The sequence below is a fragment of the Oncorhynchus tshawytscha genome, linkage group LG31 (assembly GCF_018296145.1).
Source record: "Oncorhynchus tshawytscha isolate Ot180627B linkage group LG31, Otsh_v2.0, whole genome shotgun sequence".
Taxonomy (NCBI): Eukaryota; Metazoa; Chordata; class Actinopteri; order Salmoniformes; family Salmonidae; genus Oncorhynchus; species Oncorhynchus tshawytscha.
In genome coordinates, this window is record NC_056459.1 from 15,554,933 (window position 1) to 15,571,521 (window position 16,589).

Here is a 16,589-nt window from a genome sequence, read left to right on the forward strand (position 1 = left end):
ACTACAGTGCCTTCAGAAACTATTCACACCCCTTGACTTTCTTCACATTTTGATGTGTTACAAAGTGGGATTAAAATGGATTGAATTGTCATTTTTGGTCAACGATCGACACAAAATACTATAATGTGAAAGTGGAAGAAAATGTTGAACATTTGTTGAAAAAATTATGGAAAAATAAACACGATATATATATCTTGATTAGGAAGTATTCAATCTCCTGTGTCAATACATGTTTAGAATCAACTTTGGCAGTGATTATAGCTGTGAGTCTTTCTGGGTAAGTCTCTAAGAGCTTTCAACACCTGGATTGTGCAACATTTGCACATAATATTTTTCAGAATTCTTCAAGCTCTGTCAAATTTGTCGTTGATCATTGCTAGACAACTATTTTGAGATTTCCAAGCAGATTTAACTCAAAGCTGTAACTTGGCCACTCAGGAACATGCACTGTCTTCTTGGTAAGCAACTCCAGTGTAGATTTGGCCTTGTGTTTTAAGTTATTGTCCTGCTGAAAGGTGAATACATCTCCCAGTGTCTGGTGGAAAGCAGACTGGAACAGGTTTTCCCCTAGGATTTTGCCTGTGCTTAGCCCGACCATTTTCCACCGTACCTTCTCCGCTATGCAATCTGGTTTCAGAGCTGGTCATGGGTGCACCTCAGCCACGCTCAAGGTCCTAAACGATATCATAACATAATCGCCATCTATAAGAGACATTACTGTGTAACTGCTCTTAAATGCAAGTAAAACTAAATGCATGCTCTTCAACTGATCGCTTTCCGCACCTGCCGGCCCATCCAGCATCACTACTCTGGAAGGTTCTGACCTAGAATATGTGGACAGCTACAAATACCTACAGTGAGGGAAAAAGTATTTGATCCCCTGCTGATTTTGTATGTTATCCCACTGACAAAGAAATGATCTGTCTATAATTTTAATGGTAGGTTTATTTGAACAGTGAGAGACAGAATAACAACAACAAAAATCCAGAAAACGCATGTCAAAAAATGTTATAAATTGATTTGCATTTTAATGAGGGAAAAAGTATTTGACCCCTCTACAAAACATGACTTAGTACTTGGTGGCAAAACCCTTGTTGGCAATCACAGAGGTCAGATGTTTCTTGTAGTTGGGCACCAGGTTTGCACACATCTCAGGAGGGATTTTGTCACACTCCTCTTTGCAGATCTTCTCCAAGTCAATAAGGTTTCGAGGCTGATGTTTGGCAACTCAAACCTTGAGCTCCCTCCACAGATTTTCTATGGGATTAAGGTCTGGAGACTGGCTAAGCCACTCCAGGACCTTAATGTGCTTCTTCTTGAGCCACTCCTTGGTTGCCTTGGCCGTGTGTTTTGGGTCATTGTCATGCTGGAATACCCACCCATGACCCATTTTCAATGCCCTGGCTGAGGGAAGGAGGTTCTCACCAAAGATTTGACGGTACATGTCCCCGTCCCCTGTCCCCTTAGCAGAAAAACACCCCCAAAGCATAATGTTTCCACCTCCATTTTTGACGGTGGGGATGGTGTCTTGGGGTCATAGGCAGCATTCCTCCTCCTCCAAACACAGCGAGTTGAGTTGATGCCAAAGAGCTCCATTTTGGTCTCATCTGACCACAACACTTTCACCCAGTTGTCCTCTGAATCATTCAGATGTTCATTGGCAAACTTCAGACCGGGCATGTATATGTGCTTTCTTGAGCAGGGGGACCTTGCGGGCGCTGCAGGATTCCAGTCCTTCATGGCGCAGTGTTTTACCAATTGTTTTCTTGGTGACTATGGTCCCAGCTGCCTTGAGATCATTGAAAAGATCCTCCCGTATAGTTCTGGGCTGATTCCTCACCGTTCTCATGATCATTGCAACTCCACAACGTGAGATCTAGCATGGAGCCCCAGGCCGAGGGAGATTGACCGTTCTTTTGTGTTTCTTCCATTTTTAAATAATCGCACCAACTGTTGTCACCTTCTCACCAAGCTGCTTGGCGATGGTCTTGTAGCCCATTCCAGCCTTGTGTAGGTCTACAATCTTGTCCCTGACATCCTTGGAGAGCTCTTTGGTCTTGGCCATGGTGGAGAGTTTGGAATCTGATTGATTGATTGCTTCTGTGGACAGGTGTCTTTTATACAGGTAACAAACTGAGATTAATAGCACTCCCTTTAAGAGTGTGCTCCTAATCTCAGCTCATTACCTGTATAAAAGACACCTGGGAGCCAGAAATCTTTCTGACTGAGAGGGGTTCAAATACTTATTTCCCTCATTAAAATGCAAATCAATTTATAATATTTTTGACATGCGTTTTCTGAATTTTCGTTGTTGTTATTCTGTCTCTCACTTCAAATAAACCTACCATTAAAATTATAGACTGATCATTTCTTTGTCAGTGGGCAAACGTACAAAATCAGCAGGAGATCAAATACTTTTTTCCCTCACTGTAGGTGTCTAGTTAGACTGTAAACTCTTCTTCCAGACCCACATTAAGCATCTCCAATCCAAAATTAAATCTAGAATCGGCTTCCTATTTCGCAACAAAGCATCCTTCACTGATGCTGCCAAACATACCCTCGTAAAACTGATTATCCTAACGATCCTCGACTTCGGCGATGTCATTTACAAAATAGCCTCCAACACTCTACTCAACAAATTGGAGGCAGCCTATCACAGTGCCATCCGTTTTGTCACCAAAGCCCCATATACTACCCACTACTGTACGCTCTCGTTGGCTGGCCCTCGCTTCATACTCGTTGCCAAACCCACTGGCTCCAAGTAATCTACAAGTCTTTGCTAGGTAAAGCCCCGCCTTATCTCAGTTCACTGGTCACCATAGCAGCACCCACTCGCAGCACGCACTCCAGCAGGTATATTTCACTGCTCACCCCCAAAGCCAAATCTTCATTTGGCCGCCTTTTCATCCAGTTCTCTTCTGCCAATGACTGGAACGAACTGCAAAAATCGCTGAAGCTGGTTTCTCACATCTCCCTCACTAACTTCAAGCACCAGCTGTCAGAGCAGCTCACTGATCATTACACCTGTACATAGCCCATCCAACTCCCTCATCCCCATACTGTATTTATTTTGCTCCTTTGCACCCCAGTATCTCTACTTGCACATTCATCTTCTGCACATCTATCACTCCAGTGTTTAATTGCTATATCCTAATTACCTCGCCACTATGGCCTATTTTATTGCGTTATCTCCCCTATCTTACCTCATTTGCACACACTGTATATATCATTTTTTCCTACTGTATTATTGACTGTATGTTTGTTTATTCCATGTATAACTCTGTGTTGTTGTATGTGTTGAACTGCTTTGCTTTATCTTAGCCAGGTCGCAGTTACAAATGAGAACTGGTTCTCAACTGGCCTACCTGGTTAAATGAAGGTGAAATAAATAAAACATAAAAACATGATGCAGCCACCACAATGCTTGAAAATATGGATAGTGGGACTCATTCATGTGATTTATTGATACACCATCCAAAGTTTAGTTAATAACTTCACCATGCTCAAAGGGATGTTCAATGTCTGCTTTTCATTCTTTCTTTTTACCAATCTACAGTACCAATATGTGCTCTTTTTGTGAGTCATTGGAAAACCTCCCTGGTCTTTGTGGTTGAATCTGTGTTAGAAATGCACTGCATGACTAAAGGACCTTACAGATCATTTTATGTCTGGGGTACAGAGATGAGGTAGTCATTCAAAAATCATGTTAAACGCTATTATTGCAGACAGAGTGAGTCCATGCAACTTACGTGATTTGTTAGTCAAATTTGCACTCCTGAACTTATTTAGCCTTGCCATAACAAAGTGATTGAATACTTATTGACTCAAGACATTTCAGCTTTTTATTTTTAATGAATTAGTTAAAAACAAACAGACAGAAGCTGACTTCTTTCAGGATTGGGGGTGTAGTCCTCGCAAGTCCTCTGACGTCAGACAAATGGTTGGTAAATGATGTATGACTGCAGCTTTCTGGCTCTGGAGGAAATATGGGTCATTCCATGGATCCTTTGCAGTCATATATCTCTGTGTGATAAAAACAAAGTAGGACACAATGACAGTCATGACTATGGAGGAATGCTGCAAAAAAATAAAATAGTGCAGACAACGTGATCAAAACGTTAATAAATCGTATAGCTACCCTACAGTCCTCTAGAGCGCCCGGTGGAGAACGCGCATCTGGTTAGTTGGAGCTAAACAATGAAGACTTATGTAATGGCGCACACCCTGAATCATCACACACTTCATTCAAGGGCTGACTGACTGATGTAGGTCAAAGACACACTTTTGACATTTCTTCCCCAAAATACCCATATTTTTTAAAATCAATTAAATTGAAACAATCAATTTATATATTCATTCAAAGTTCATTACCAAAGTAACTGAAATGATTGGAGGATTCTCGTCTGTCTGTGTTGACATCTAGAAAGCACTAAAACTACAACTACCAGGAGTGCGGAGAGAGTAAGAAACAGCCAATAGAATTCTAGAATTGGCTTTGACGACACACATTTGGGGCTTTTTATGCGCGAACTGGCCATGCTCGAGCATAGAATTCGCGGTTAAAGTCTGGTTGTTAAGGAAAATTTTGTTTCACTGTTTATTAAGGTGGGTGTAATATTGCTAACGTTATCCGTACCAAAAATATGACTTAAAGATTGTAATTGTAGGTAATCTTGCCTGATTTATGATGGTACTGGTTTTACCTTAAGCATTTTTTTTTGTCAAGTGGTGATGGAATGTGTTACCTCAGCTTCAATCTTGGCTAAACGACGTCGTTAAATATATACATTTGTTTTAACGTTAACTAGCAACCAATCTACAGTAACTAGTCAACGTTAAAGACATTGTTAACTTCATGTCTTTCATTGATGCATTGGTGAAAAATGTATGCAATTGTAAAAAGAACATGGATCTGATGGTGAGTGACTTGTTGTTCCACAGTAACGTTAACCATATTTAATCTGTTCAGTTTCAGACTGTGATTAACGTTAGTTGTCGTTGAACAATGAGTGTTTGTTTTGCTGGTTAGGGATGCACACTTGATAGTCTGACGCAAATTATTTGATTGACTACACGACGTTGCTAGTAAAGTCATGAATTTACAGAAATAATATACGTCACTTTGAATCTTTTAAAGTAGCTCATTTTTCTACTTTGGTCAGCCATCAACTGATGCGCGTTTTCATTAACTACTTTTTAAACATTTTGTTTGCAGGGTGCTTTGCAAAATTAACGCTACCATCGGTATTTGAAGCGTCCAGTCGCCATTAACAATTATCAGCTTTATTGACGTTTAAATTATTTCTCGTATACTGTTCTAGCCTATTTTATTTTTTTAACTTAACGTTATGCACTTGGTGTGGTGAGGGGCAGCATGCGAATAGCTAAACGGGCGGAGCTGCCTTGAACACGCGCTCCTCTTTGTTTGTAACTCGTCTCATTGACGTTCATTGCAATCAAACAAAATAGCCATTGTTGTGCCATTAATTTATATTTTGGAAGCTATACGACAGTTTTGTGTTGACCCTGAAACGTTACCTAATTATTCGTTAACCTCAATACAACAGCTTTTGATTGCTGCAGGTGTCCCTCCCAATTGATCGTGATCTGTTTACACACCTCAGCATCATTGTCTGTCTTTTAGTAGCACCATTTCAGTCAAATTCCTGTACATGCAAATGTTTGCGGCGATTCGCATTCTTCTTGCAGTTGGGCTGCTCTCGAATTTGCGGCGGTTGGAACTTTTTTTCTTTTCTTTGTCCCCCTGTGGCTTATAGATAGTTCGCTATGTGCACCATTGCAGCTTGTGTTGAATATATCCTGCTTGAATATTCAGATTAGGTTTGTTGGCTTCGTCTGTAGGTTATAGCTGCCAAATATCTCTACAGCTTCCCAATCGCATTTTCAATACCCTGCCATTTCGAAAAGCTCTAGCCTTTTTGTTCTAACCATGGCCTGTTAGTTCAAAGTATCCATGCAACAGAATGGCACTGAGACGCTGTAGCTGGGCATTGAAAGGTCCAATCTACAGTATTTTGCTTGCATGTGGCTTATGTAGTTTAATGTGCCATGTAGTTATTTAGCTGTGAATGAATTCCAGACAGCTTTTTAAAATAGGCTACATTAATAGGGTGTTGCTTGGTCGTTGTTGAACATGACCGAAGGATGTCGCCACTGAGTGGACCTTGTTTTACTTTACCCTGCTGTTTCGTCAGTCTTCCACCTAAACACACAGTAAATTGTGTTTCTATCCCACTAGAGGGTGCTAGTGCTGTTATTCAGGCACCTTGTAAAGATGAGACTGAGTTTCATCCAGTCCTTGGGAGTGTGGTTCTTCATGTTCAAGGATGTACTAATGCAATAGCAAGTGTTGGCAGGCTTGGTTGTTGGGGTTAAGGACGGGTTACTGTAAAGGCACTGACAACTGCTAGTGTTAAAAGGGCTGTAAGTAAATGTGACTGAACTTTCTTCCAGGTACATTGACTTGCTGTCCACTGCTGAAATGGCGGCCTCCTGCGGAGGTAAGTTGTGATTTTGGAAGCTGTGAAATTAGTTGTTTCTCACCCCTCTCCATCTGAAAGAAATGACCAAGTGGAAGCCAGTCTAATGAAGCGCTTCCACTATTGTTTTGACCAGTCACGTCTTTTCCCAGCAGTCCAGGTGACAGGAGATGCAGTGTTTCTTTGGACATGGGGGAACCCTAGTTCAATGTCCACACAGTGGCCTTCTCTCTACCCTTTCTCCCTGTAATGTTCACTTTCTTGTCCCCTCCCTCATTTGGACGTTTTACCAAAAAAGTGCCCCATTCCCTTATCTCTGTCAGCCTGCATGTATTCCTCATCTGGAGTTCATTTGTGTATACTGCTTTCTAGTCATGGCTCATTATATGACTATGGCTGATGTACAGTTTCTAGTCATATGCTGACTATACGCACTTATATATTTTCTGGACTCTGGCATTGCTGCTTCTGATTTTTGGATTATGTGCAAGTTGTTAGTTATTGCACTGTTGCAACACACACAATTCGTTCCATCTCTGTGGCCCACCAATGAACTTTGATTTAGTAACATGTGTAATTTGTCCGCTCATAGATATTCAGGTTAAGGAGATTGACAAACGTGCATCTGGCCAGGCATTTGAGGTGATCCTGGGCACTCCAGCTCCAGACGCCAAGGGAGAGTTCCCTCTGTCTCCCCCCAAGAAGAAGGACCTGTCCCTGGAGGAGATCCAGAGGAAACTGGAGGCTGCAGAGGAAAGGAGGAAGGTAGATTGTGCTCCAGTTAAAGATGCTAGACTGAGGTTTTGCTTATGGGTGTGCTCTTGAGCCAAAAGGGGTCCTCTATAAAGGTAAAACTTGTTCAGAAAAAAGGTCGCCTACCCTCACCCGTGAATAAGGGTGTGTATTGCTATCTAAACATATTTGGGGGGTGAAATCCTAGCCTTGACTGACACTATTTGGGGAATGTATTTACTAGGTGTGGGAATAGCAAGGGGTCTGACAATAGGATATTATCATGACATTAAGGTGGAAAATTTACACAGGTATATTTTGGCTTTGATGGTTAAGAATGTTATTTCACCAGCCATGTTGGGCGGTCACACAATTTGCAAAGTTTTTCAATCCCAAGCCCAAATATAGAAGCTGGTCGACTTGACCTGAGAGGCTACTGAAGTGTGACTTTGTCTGTCTTGGCTAGTTGCATTGTTTTGATCACATGCAGTTTTTCAATATTAGTTTGCTGTTGCTGTCTGCAACTAGCAGACAGATTGCCACTAATGGCCTGTCCCTTAAAAGAGCAGCTGAACACTTTCTCTCTTAATGATGCAAATATTTGAGGGTACAATGTGCTTGAGCATGGAACACCAAAAATATTTCAACCAATAACTTTAATTTTATTTAAAATGAACACATTTCTGTGCTCCTATAAATGTCAGCTTTTGAATTCTGAACTAATAATACAGCTAATTTATCACTAAGCATTTTGTGGTTCTTGATGTTTAGTTGAACTGTTTTACTAGATAAAATGAATCACTTTGTTACTATTGTAAAACATATTGGCTAATAGACTTGTCACAAATTGATTGAGCAGTATACTACTTTTTTAATTAGGAACGTTACTTAAGAACAAAATCTTATTTTACAATGACTGCCTAACCCGGATGACGCTGGGCTGATTGTACACTGCCCTATGGGACTCCTGATCATGGCTGGTTGTGATGGTGCCCAGTATCAAATCAGGGTCTGTAGTGATGTCTCTAAAGGTTGACAGATTATGATTTTTAATGCAGATACCGGTTATTGGAGGACCAAAAAAAGCTACTTCATATTTTACTGGTTTCAATATTCCAGACATATTGCTCACCATTTGTCTGCTGCAGATTGACAAGACTGAGCCACAATGAGTTTTCCTCAGTCATGGCAATAAAGTGCTGTCTCCCTGTAAAAAAAAAAAGCAAACAAGCTATTGAACAAAAAATACTGTACTTTTGGTACCACCAACTAGTGTACAAATAGTTTTATCAATACAATATATTAATTATATCCTGTTTGGATCCCAATAAATATTACTATATCCTGAAATGTAACTACCTTTTAAAAATTATATATATATATATACACACTGCTCAAAAAAAATAAAGGAACACTAAAATAAAACACTAGATCTGAATGAAATATTCTTAAATACTTATTTCTTTACATAGTTGAATGTGCTGACAAAATTATCAATGGAAATCAAATTTATCAACCCATGGCGGTCTGGATTTGGAGTCACACTCAAAATTAGTGGAAAACCACACTACAGGCTGATCCAACTTTGCTGTAATGTCCTTTAAAACAAGTCAAAATGAGGCTCAGTAGTGTGTGCGGCCTCCACGTGCCTGTATGACCTCCCTACAATGCCTGGGCATGCTCCTGATGTGGCGGCTGGTCTCCTGAGGGATCTCCTCCCAGACCTGGACTAAAGCATCCGCCAACTCCTGGACAGTGTTGGTGGATGGAGCGAGACATGATTTGCTCAATTGGATTCAGGTCTGGGGAACGGGCTGGCCAGTCCATATCATCAACCGCACCAGCATATGGTCTCACAAGGGGCCTGAGGATCTCATCTCAGTACCTAATTGGCATTACATGGAGGCAAGAAATGCCACCCCACACCATGACTGACCCACCGCCAAACCGGTCATGCTGGAGGATGTTACATGGAGGGTTGTCTTTCATCTGTGACGAGCACAGGGAGCCAGTGGCGAATTTGCCAATCTTGGTGTTCTCTGGCAAATGCCAAACGTCCTGCACGGTGTTGGCCTGTAAGCAAAACCCCACCTGTGGACGTCGGGCCCTCATGGAGTCTGTTTCTGACCGTTTGAGCAGACACATGCACATTTGTGGCCTGCTGGAGGTCATTTTGCAGGGCTCTGGCAGTGCTCCTCCTTGCACAAAGGTGGAGGTAGCGGTCCTGCTGCTGGGTTGTTGCCCTCCTACGGCCTCCTCCACGTCTCCTGATAGCGCCTCCATGCTCTGGACACTACGCTGACAGACACGGCAAACCTTCTTGCCACAGCTCGCATTGATGTGCCATCCTGGATGAGCTGCACTACCTAAGCCACTTGTGTGGGTTGTAGACTCTGTCTCATGCTACCACTAGAGTGAAAGCACCGCCAGCATTCAAGTGACAAACATCAGCCAGGAAGCATAGGAACTGAGTGATCTATGGTCACCACCTGCAGAACCACTCCTTTATTGGGGGTGTCTAGCTAATTGCCTATAATTTCCACCTGTTGTCTATTCTATTTGCACAACAGCATGTGAAATGTATTGTCAATCAGTGTTGCTTAAGTGGACAGTTTGATTTCAGTGTGATTGACTTGGAGTTGCATTGTGTTTAAGTGTTCCCTTTATTTTTTTGAGCAGGATAGATAGATGGAGCTAGTGTGTGGATACACGTTAACCTTTTGCCATGATGCATTACATGCCTCTATGCCTGAGATTAACTAGATTCAGCTGAGGGTTGTTTTGAGTGGCTAGTCGGGGCCCAGAACATAATTACACAATTTGTAGACTGCAAATTGACCGACAAGCCCAAACTGATATTTGACTAAACCTAATCCTTGCTTATATTTGTATAGGATTACGTTTTAGAGTCGTAATACTTTGTAACAAATGTCCCAAATTAAAATCACTTGGTGCTGGTTGAGTCATGTCCAGCCTCAACTTTATTTACTCTGAACTTGGGCTGTATTTGGCCTGGTTTCTGCCTTTTTGGGGAGCCCTGCTCTACAGTATTGCTGTAGTCAAATGTTTTGTTGGGTGTCAAACTCCTCTCCCCCTTGCGCCATCCTCCAGTCCCATGAAGCAGAGGTTCTGAAGCACCTAGCTGAGAAGAGGGAGCATGAGAAGGAGGTGCAAAGGAAAGCCATGGAGGAGAACAACAACTTCAGCAAGATAGCTGAGGAGAAGCTTAACCAGAAGATGGAAGCCAACAAAGAGAACAAGGAGGCCCTTCAGGCAGCCATGAGTGAGAAGTTCAAGGAGAAGGTATGTTGGCCTCTTGCTATCGTTTACATGCAAACCAGTCTTGCAGTGACAGTCTGACCCTGCTACCAGTCGTAGCAGGGGGGGGGATTGTCTCAAGGACTTGATCACTTACCTCTGCAAGTGAGTTCAGAGTTGGGAGACTTCAGAAGTTATCAACATTTTGATTTCTCACCAACAGTTAACACCAATGTCACTGGTCAACCATGACACATTTTTGATGGAAAATATGAATGTATGTTGTCGTCACTGACACAAGCCATGCTTTGTACGGTCTGTTTAAATGTTTTGAAGGATAATGTCACTGTTTTGAACTTCTATTTCTTCTCAGGACAAGAAACTGGAAGAGGTGCGAGCCAAGAAGGAAACCAAAGAGGGCGGTGCCGAGAACTGAATATCTGTCTATTGGGGATTGTATACTAGAGGGTTTTTTACATATCCAAAGATTGATTTATATTTAGTTAATGGCCAGTATTTTTGTCTTCACTGCCACCCACCTTTTTGAAGAAAATAATAAAGTTCTCCGTTTCTGAATTCAATTACTCTCCTGCTATAAGTGTACTTGCAATAGCTTTACATGTGGCTTTTTGTTCCCTTGTTGCTTCTATTCCATGGCTGTCTAAGTTACTAGCTGTCAATTCCTCTCAAAATGCATTGGAGAGGAGCTAAAGTCCTTTGAGAGAAATTGAAGAGGCAAGGGTTTGACCGCTAGTGACCATTTCATACAGACCATTTCTTTGGCTATTTAGCTTTTGTCATTGCATCTTTGGACCTCATGGAAATTGGCAGTATGTTCTTCAAGGAAGCATGTCTCTATGCATAGGTCCTTGACATGATCTCTTCCATAGTGCCATTTTGGAATCTAGTCTCTGTTACACCTGGCTAATAGTTATTGATCAATGGTTGTTGATCTGTGTTAACATGTTGATCGATTTCACCTTTTTCACAGCAGGTGTTGTATAGCATCTCTTACTATTCAGAGAACTGCTACTCTTTCTCTTTAAAGGTCTGTGGCATCCTGATCCTATTCCCTAATGCACTACCCAAAAGTAGTGCACTGAATAGGGTGCCATTCAACTCACCCCAAGTCTAATCTTTGTGCCACTGCAGTTTTTTTTGCTTATGTAAAGTGGGGTTTTGTCTCAAAGCACATGACTTTGCTGTTGTCGGTCCATGAATTTAACTTTTTCCCCCAGGCTTGTCTATCTATGATGTTACTGGAAGACTGGGCCTACACATGGAATGCAATTTGGCATCTCAATAGATAATGGTACTAGTTGACTTAACGGTTATACTAAACAATAAATACAATTGTCAAACCCCCTTCCATGTGTGCTTTATTGATACCTGTGCTGCTTCAGATTTCTGCTGTTTGGAGCCCATCCTTTGATGCATAGCTAGAACAGATTATTGCATTCTGTGGATATAGGTGTTCTGGAATCCATACTTCTGTTTAGATTCTAGGCTAAGGTTTATTTTTGACTAGGCAATTCGGGTAAGAACAAACTTATTTACAATGACTACCAAACCCAGATGATGCTTGGCCAATTGTGCCCTGTCCTATGTGGCTCTGCTTCTGTTTGGATTTGAGCCAGGGACTAGTGAAGCCTCTTGCACTGAGATGTAGTGCTTTGGACCTTTGTGCCATTTTAACATGACCCAAAGGTCAAGGAAGGATGTTGGGTTTAATCTTTGACAATGTAAATACACACAAGGACCAATGGGCCTAGCTTTATTCTTCTCTTGACGCTTCTGATGTCCTGTCAATTAGTGTGGTTTTCTACTCCATGCGCCTTCTAGTGGGGTTTGGGAGGTGAGAAAGCGCTGGACAGTTGACTTTTTTTTTTAGTCTGGTTCAGACAAAGGAAAATAAACTGGAAGGATTTACTTTCTAAGCTGAGCAGGGGTGTGATGTAAACATTTTGGTGTAGCTGTACTTTATATTTTGAGAACTTACTCCACTACATTCCTAGAGGTGTACTTTTTACTCCATTTTCCCTCACACCCAAAAGTACTCGTTACATTTTGAATGCTTAACAGGACAGAAATGGTCCAATTCACACACTTTTATCCCTGTTCATCCCTACTGCCTCTGATTTGGCAGACTCACTAAACATGTTTAATTTGTTAATGTATTTAGCAATCTGTAAATCAATGATGCAATCATTAATCATGCAGTCTGGTTTGCCTAGTATAAGGAATTATTTTTTTACTCTTGATACTGAAGTATATAACCAAATACTTCCAGACTTACTGAAGTATTTTACTGGGTGACTTTCACTTGAGTCATTTTCACTTAAGGGATCTTTTACCTTTACTCAAGTATGACGACTGGGTACTTTTCCCACCATAGAATGAGAATCGATTTTTGCAGTTGCTGGGAACGAATGCATTCTGCCCTAGCTTCATTTGACTCGGCTCCAAAGCGTTTACATTTGGTTGCATAAAATGTCACTAGCGTTATCATAGTAATGTTCTCTGAATGGAAACAAAGGAACCATAAATATCAGTTTGAGCAATGTGGCTTCTCTCCGTGGTGGGAGTTGATAGGTTCACAGCTAGGGATGCATTGATACTTTTGTTTAGGGTATGTGGACACCCCTTCAAATGAGTGGATTTCACTATTTACCACATCTGTTGCTGACAGGCATATAAAACTGAGTGCACAGGCATGAAATCTCCATAATCAACTAAGTGCTGTTATGGTGAAGTGGAAACGTCTAGGCTCAGCCGTGAAGTGCTAGGCCACACAAGCTCAGAACGGGAGAGCTGAAGCACGTAGCGGGTAATAATTGTCTCCTCGGTTGCAACACTCACTACAGAGTTCGAAACTGCCTCTGGAAGCAATGTCGGCACAATTGGGTTTCCATGGCCGAACAGCCGTACACTAGCCTAAGATCACTATGCGCAATGCCAAGCGTCTGCTGGAGTGGTGTAAAGCTCTCCGCCATTGGACTCTGGAGCAGTGGAAATGCATTCTCTGGAGTGATGAATCACGCTTCCCAATCTGGCAGTTCGACGGACTAATCTGCGTTTGGCGGATACCAGGACAACGCTACCTGCTCCAATGCATAGTGCCAATTGTAAAGTTTGGTTCCAGTGAAGGGAAATCTTAACGCTACAGCCTACAATGACATTCTATAAGATTCTGTGCTTCCAACTTTGTGGCAACAGTTAGGGAAGGCCCTTTCCTGTTTCAGCATTACAAGGCCCCCCATGTACAAAGCGAAGTCCATGCAGAAATGGTTTGTCGATCGGTGTGGAAGAACTTGACTGACCTCAATCAACCACATCGAACACCTTTGGGATGAATTGGAACGCTGACTGCGAGCCAGGCCTAATCGCCCAACCTCACTAATGCTCTTCTGGCTGAATGCAAGCAAGTCCCCGCAGCAATGTTCCAACATGTAGTGGAAAGCCTTCCCAGAAGAGTGGAGGCTGTTATAGCAGCAAAGGGGGGACCAACTCCATATTAATGCCCATGATTTTGGAATAAGATGTTCGATGAGCAGGTGGCCACATATATCTCAAGGGATCCAGAAGAAAAAGTACTTATTTTCTGTCATATCTAGGAACACATAATCTAATATTGCGTGTCTCTAGCTGTCAATCATCCACTCAGGTTGACTCCAAACAATGGTAAGTCATTCTGGAAGATTTTGGGGAGCAGTGGTTCCGCTGACAGACAGTCTTCACATTTCTTCCGCAAGGGACCTAGGATGGTAGACAGATATGCAGCGTTTTAGCATGCATCTCAAGCCACACAGAAGTAATGTCCGGAGGCCATCATGAAGAGTGCAGACTGCAAAACACAAACAGTACATAGGAATATTGAACATGGAAGTAGCATAGTAAGACCACTAGGTGGCAATGTTTCACTTAATTCAAGAAAGAGCACTATCTAGTTTCTCATATCTCCACTCTTTTCAGGATATCTAAAATATTCACCATCTCCTTTCATTATATCAATCTCAAATTTTCCCTTTGAGACATCCATCTCTCACCTTATCAACAAACAACCATTTTGTCAAAGGCTATATTAACAAGTCTGGAAGATAGGAGAAAAATGTATCCACCATTTATGAGCACTTTCATTTGAGGAAATGGAAAAATATAATTAATCCCTGGATGGCTGCCAAGATTCTAGCTAAAATCTAATATCAATAATATGACTTGATGAGGCCTTATGTGAAGGTGTTTTTATAGAAATGAATCAAACCCATGGTTTTACCTTTCGACCACGTGGTAAACTAGAAGATTCAAGGTAATAATCTAATGTCTTTGTGAACGTGATGGCCCTATGTGTCAGTGTTTACAAGAAGTTTGTTCAACTATGGTGTCATGTTCCGTTTGACCCCTGCAGTCGTTAACTGAAGCGAAGGTCACTTGGTCCAGAGGTTAGTTGGCCATATGCAGCAGGTGTACACCCAGGTGGATAGTTCATGTATTTCCAGCTATACAGAAACGTCACTCAGATCATGAGAAAAACGTTGCAATATTGATGCTCTCCATAGGTCAGGTAGAAGCCGATGCTAGGCTGATGAGACAGTGGATTGCGCAGTCAGATGGAACAGAGTAAATAGGCATTTTAACATCATAGATTTTGCCAGTGGTAACTTGTGGAATAGACACCGGCTGGAATGCGGTTTTAACCTATCAGCATTCAGGATTAGACCCACCCGTTGTATAATTAAGCAATAAGGCCCGAGGCGGTTTGGTATATGGCCAATATACCACGGCTAAGGGCTGTTCTTAGTACACTGCTAGGACACAGCCCTTAGCCGTGGTGTATTGGCCATACAGTATATCACAACCCCCCGAGGTGCCTTATTGCTATTATAACCTGGTTACCAACGTAATTAGAGCAGTACAAATAAATGTTTTGTCATACCCATGGTATACGGTCTGATATACCACGGGTTTCAGCCAATCAGCATTCAGGGCTTGAACCACCCAAATTATAAATTCAGATAACACGCTCTGGGTGGAGGAAAAATAAGGTACAAACAAAAAAGGGTTGGGAGAGGTATGTGGTTACAATAGAGTTAGAATACCATGAAGTAGAATTGGAGGTGCTGTTTGGTAAGGTACTCATAGGATTTACAGTGCCTCCAGAAGGTATTCACACCCCTTGACTTTTTCCACATTTTGTTCTTACAAAGTGGGATACAATTGAATTAATTGTCATTTTTTGTCATCAATCTACACAAAAATACTCTAACGTTAAAGTGGAAGGAAAAATCTAACATTTGTAAAACATTAATGAAAATGAAAACACTATCTTGATTAGATAAGTATTCAACCCCTGAGTCAATACATGGTAGAATGAACATTGGCAGCTATTACAGCCGTGATTCTTTCTGGGTAAGTCTCTAAGCACTTTCCACACCTGGATTATGCAACATTTGCGCCTATTATTTTCACATTTCTTCAAGCTGTCAAATTGATTGTTGATCATTGCTTGACAACCATTTTCAGTTCTTGCTGTAGATTTTCAAGCAAATTTAATAAGGATCCACCCCTTTTTTTCAATTTTTGCCTAAAATAACATACCCAACTCTAACTGCTTGTAGCTCAGGCCCTGAAGCAAGGATATGCACATTCTTGGTACCATTTGATGTGAAATGTGAAAGGAATGTAGGAGAATATAACACAATAGATCTGGTAAAAAATAATACAAAGAAAAGATGAATCGTTCTTTGAAATACAAGAGAAAGGCCATAATGTAATCTTCCAGTTCAGGTGCAATTTAGATGTTGGCCACTAGATGGCAGTAGTGTATGTGCAAAGTTTTAGACTGATCCAATGAACCCTTGCATTTCTGTTCAAAATGTTGTATCAAGACTGCCCAAATGTGCCTAATTTGTAACTTTTCATGTTCAAAATTGTGCCCTCTTCTCAAACAATAGCATGGTATTCTTTCACTGCAATAACTACTGTAAATTGGACAATGCAGTTAGATGAACAAAAAGTTAAGCTTTCTGCCAATATCAGACAGGTCTATTTCTTTGGAAAATGTCTTGTTACTTACAACCTAAATAACAGACATGAAACAAA

At 41.4% G+C, this 16,589-nt stretch overlaps 1 protein-coding gene and 1 long non-coding RNA gene across 2 annotated transcripts; one reads left to right on the forward strand and one right to left on the reverse strand.

Moving 5' to 3' along the window:
• Window positions 1–3,828: 3,828 nt before the first annotated feature.
• On the reverse strand, window positions 3,829–4,401 carry LOC121841502. Its single transcript, XR_006080522.1, has 2 exons — window positions 4,139–4,401; window positions 3,829–4,023 (listed from the first exon to the last, which is right to left on the reverse strand). It is a non-coding gene; the product is annotated as an uncharacterized LOC121841502 (long non-coding RNA).
• A 90-nt stretch (window positions 4,402–4,491) lies between these two features.
• Window positions 4,492–11,855, forward strand: LOC112229640 (stathmin-like). The gene is made up of 5 exons (XM_024395583.2): window positions 4,492–4,605; window positions 6,475–6,521; window positions 7,093–7,265; window positions 10,344–10,535; window positions 10,864–11,855. Exons 2-5 carry the CDS (start codon window positions 6,503–6,505, stop codon window positions 10,924–10,926), a joined length of 447 nt encoding a protein of 148 aa, XP_024251351.1. The 5' UTR covers window positions 4,492–4,605; window positions 6,475–6,502; the 3' UTR covers window positions 10,927–11,855.
• Window positions 11,856–16,589: the final 4,734 nt, after the last annotated feature.

Coding starts and splice junctions, on each gene's coding strand:
- LOC112229640 (XM_024395583.2), top strand. Junction 7,266..10,343: donor CTGCAGAGGAAAGGAGGAAG/GTAGATTGTGCT, acceptor GCCATCCTCCAG/TCCCATGAAGCAGAGGTTCT. Junction 10,536..10,863: donor GTGAGAAGTTCAAGGAGAAG/GTATGTTGGCCT, acceptor ATTTCTTCTCAG/GACAAGAAACTGGAAGAGGT.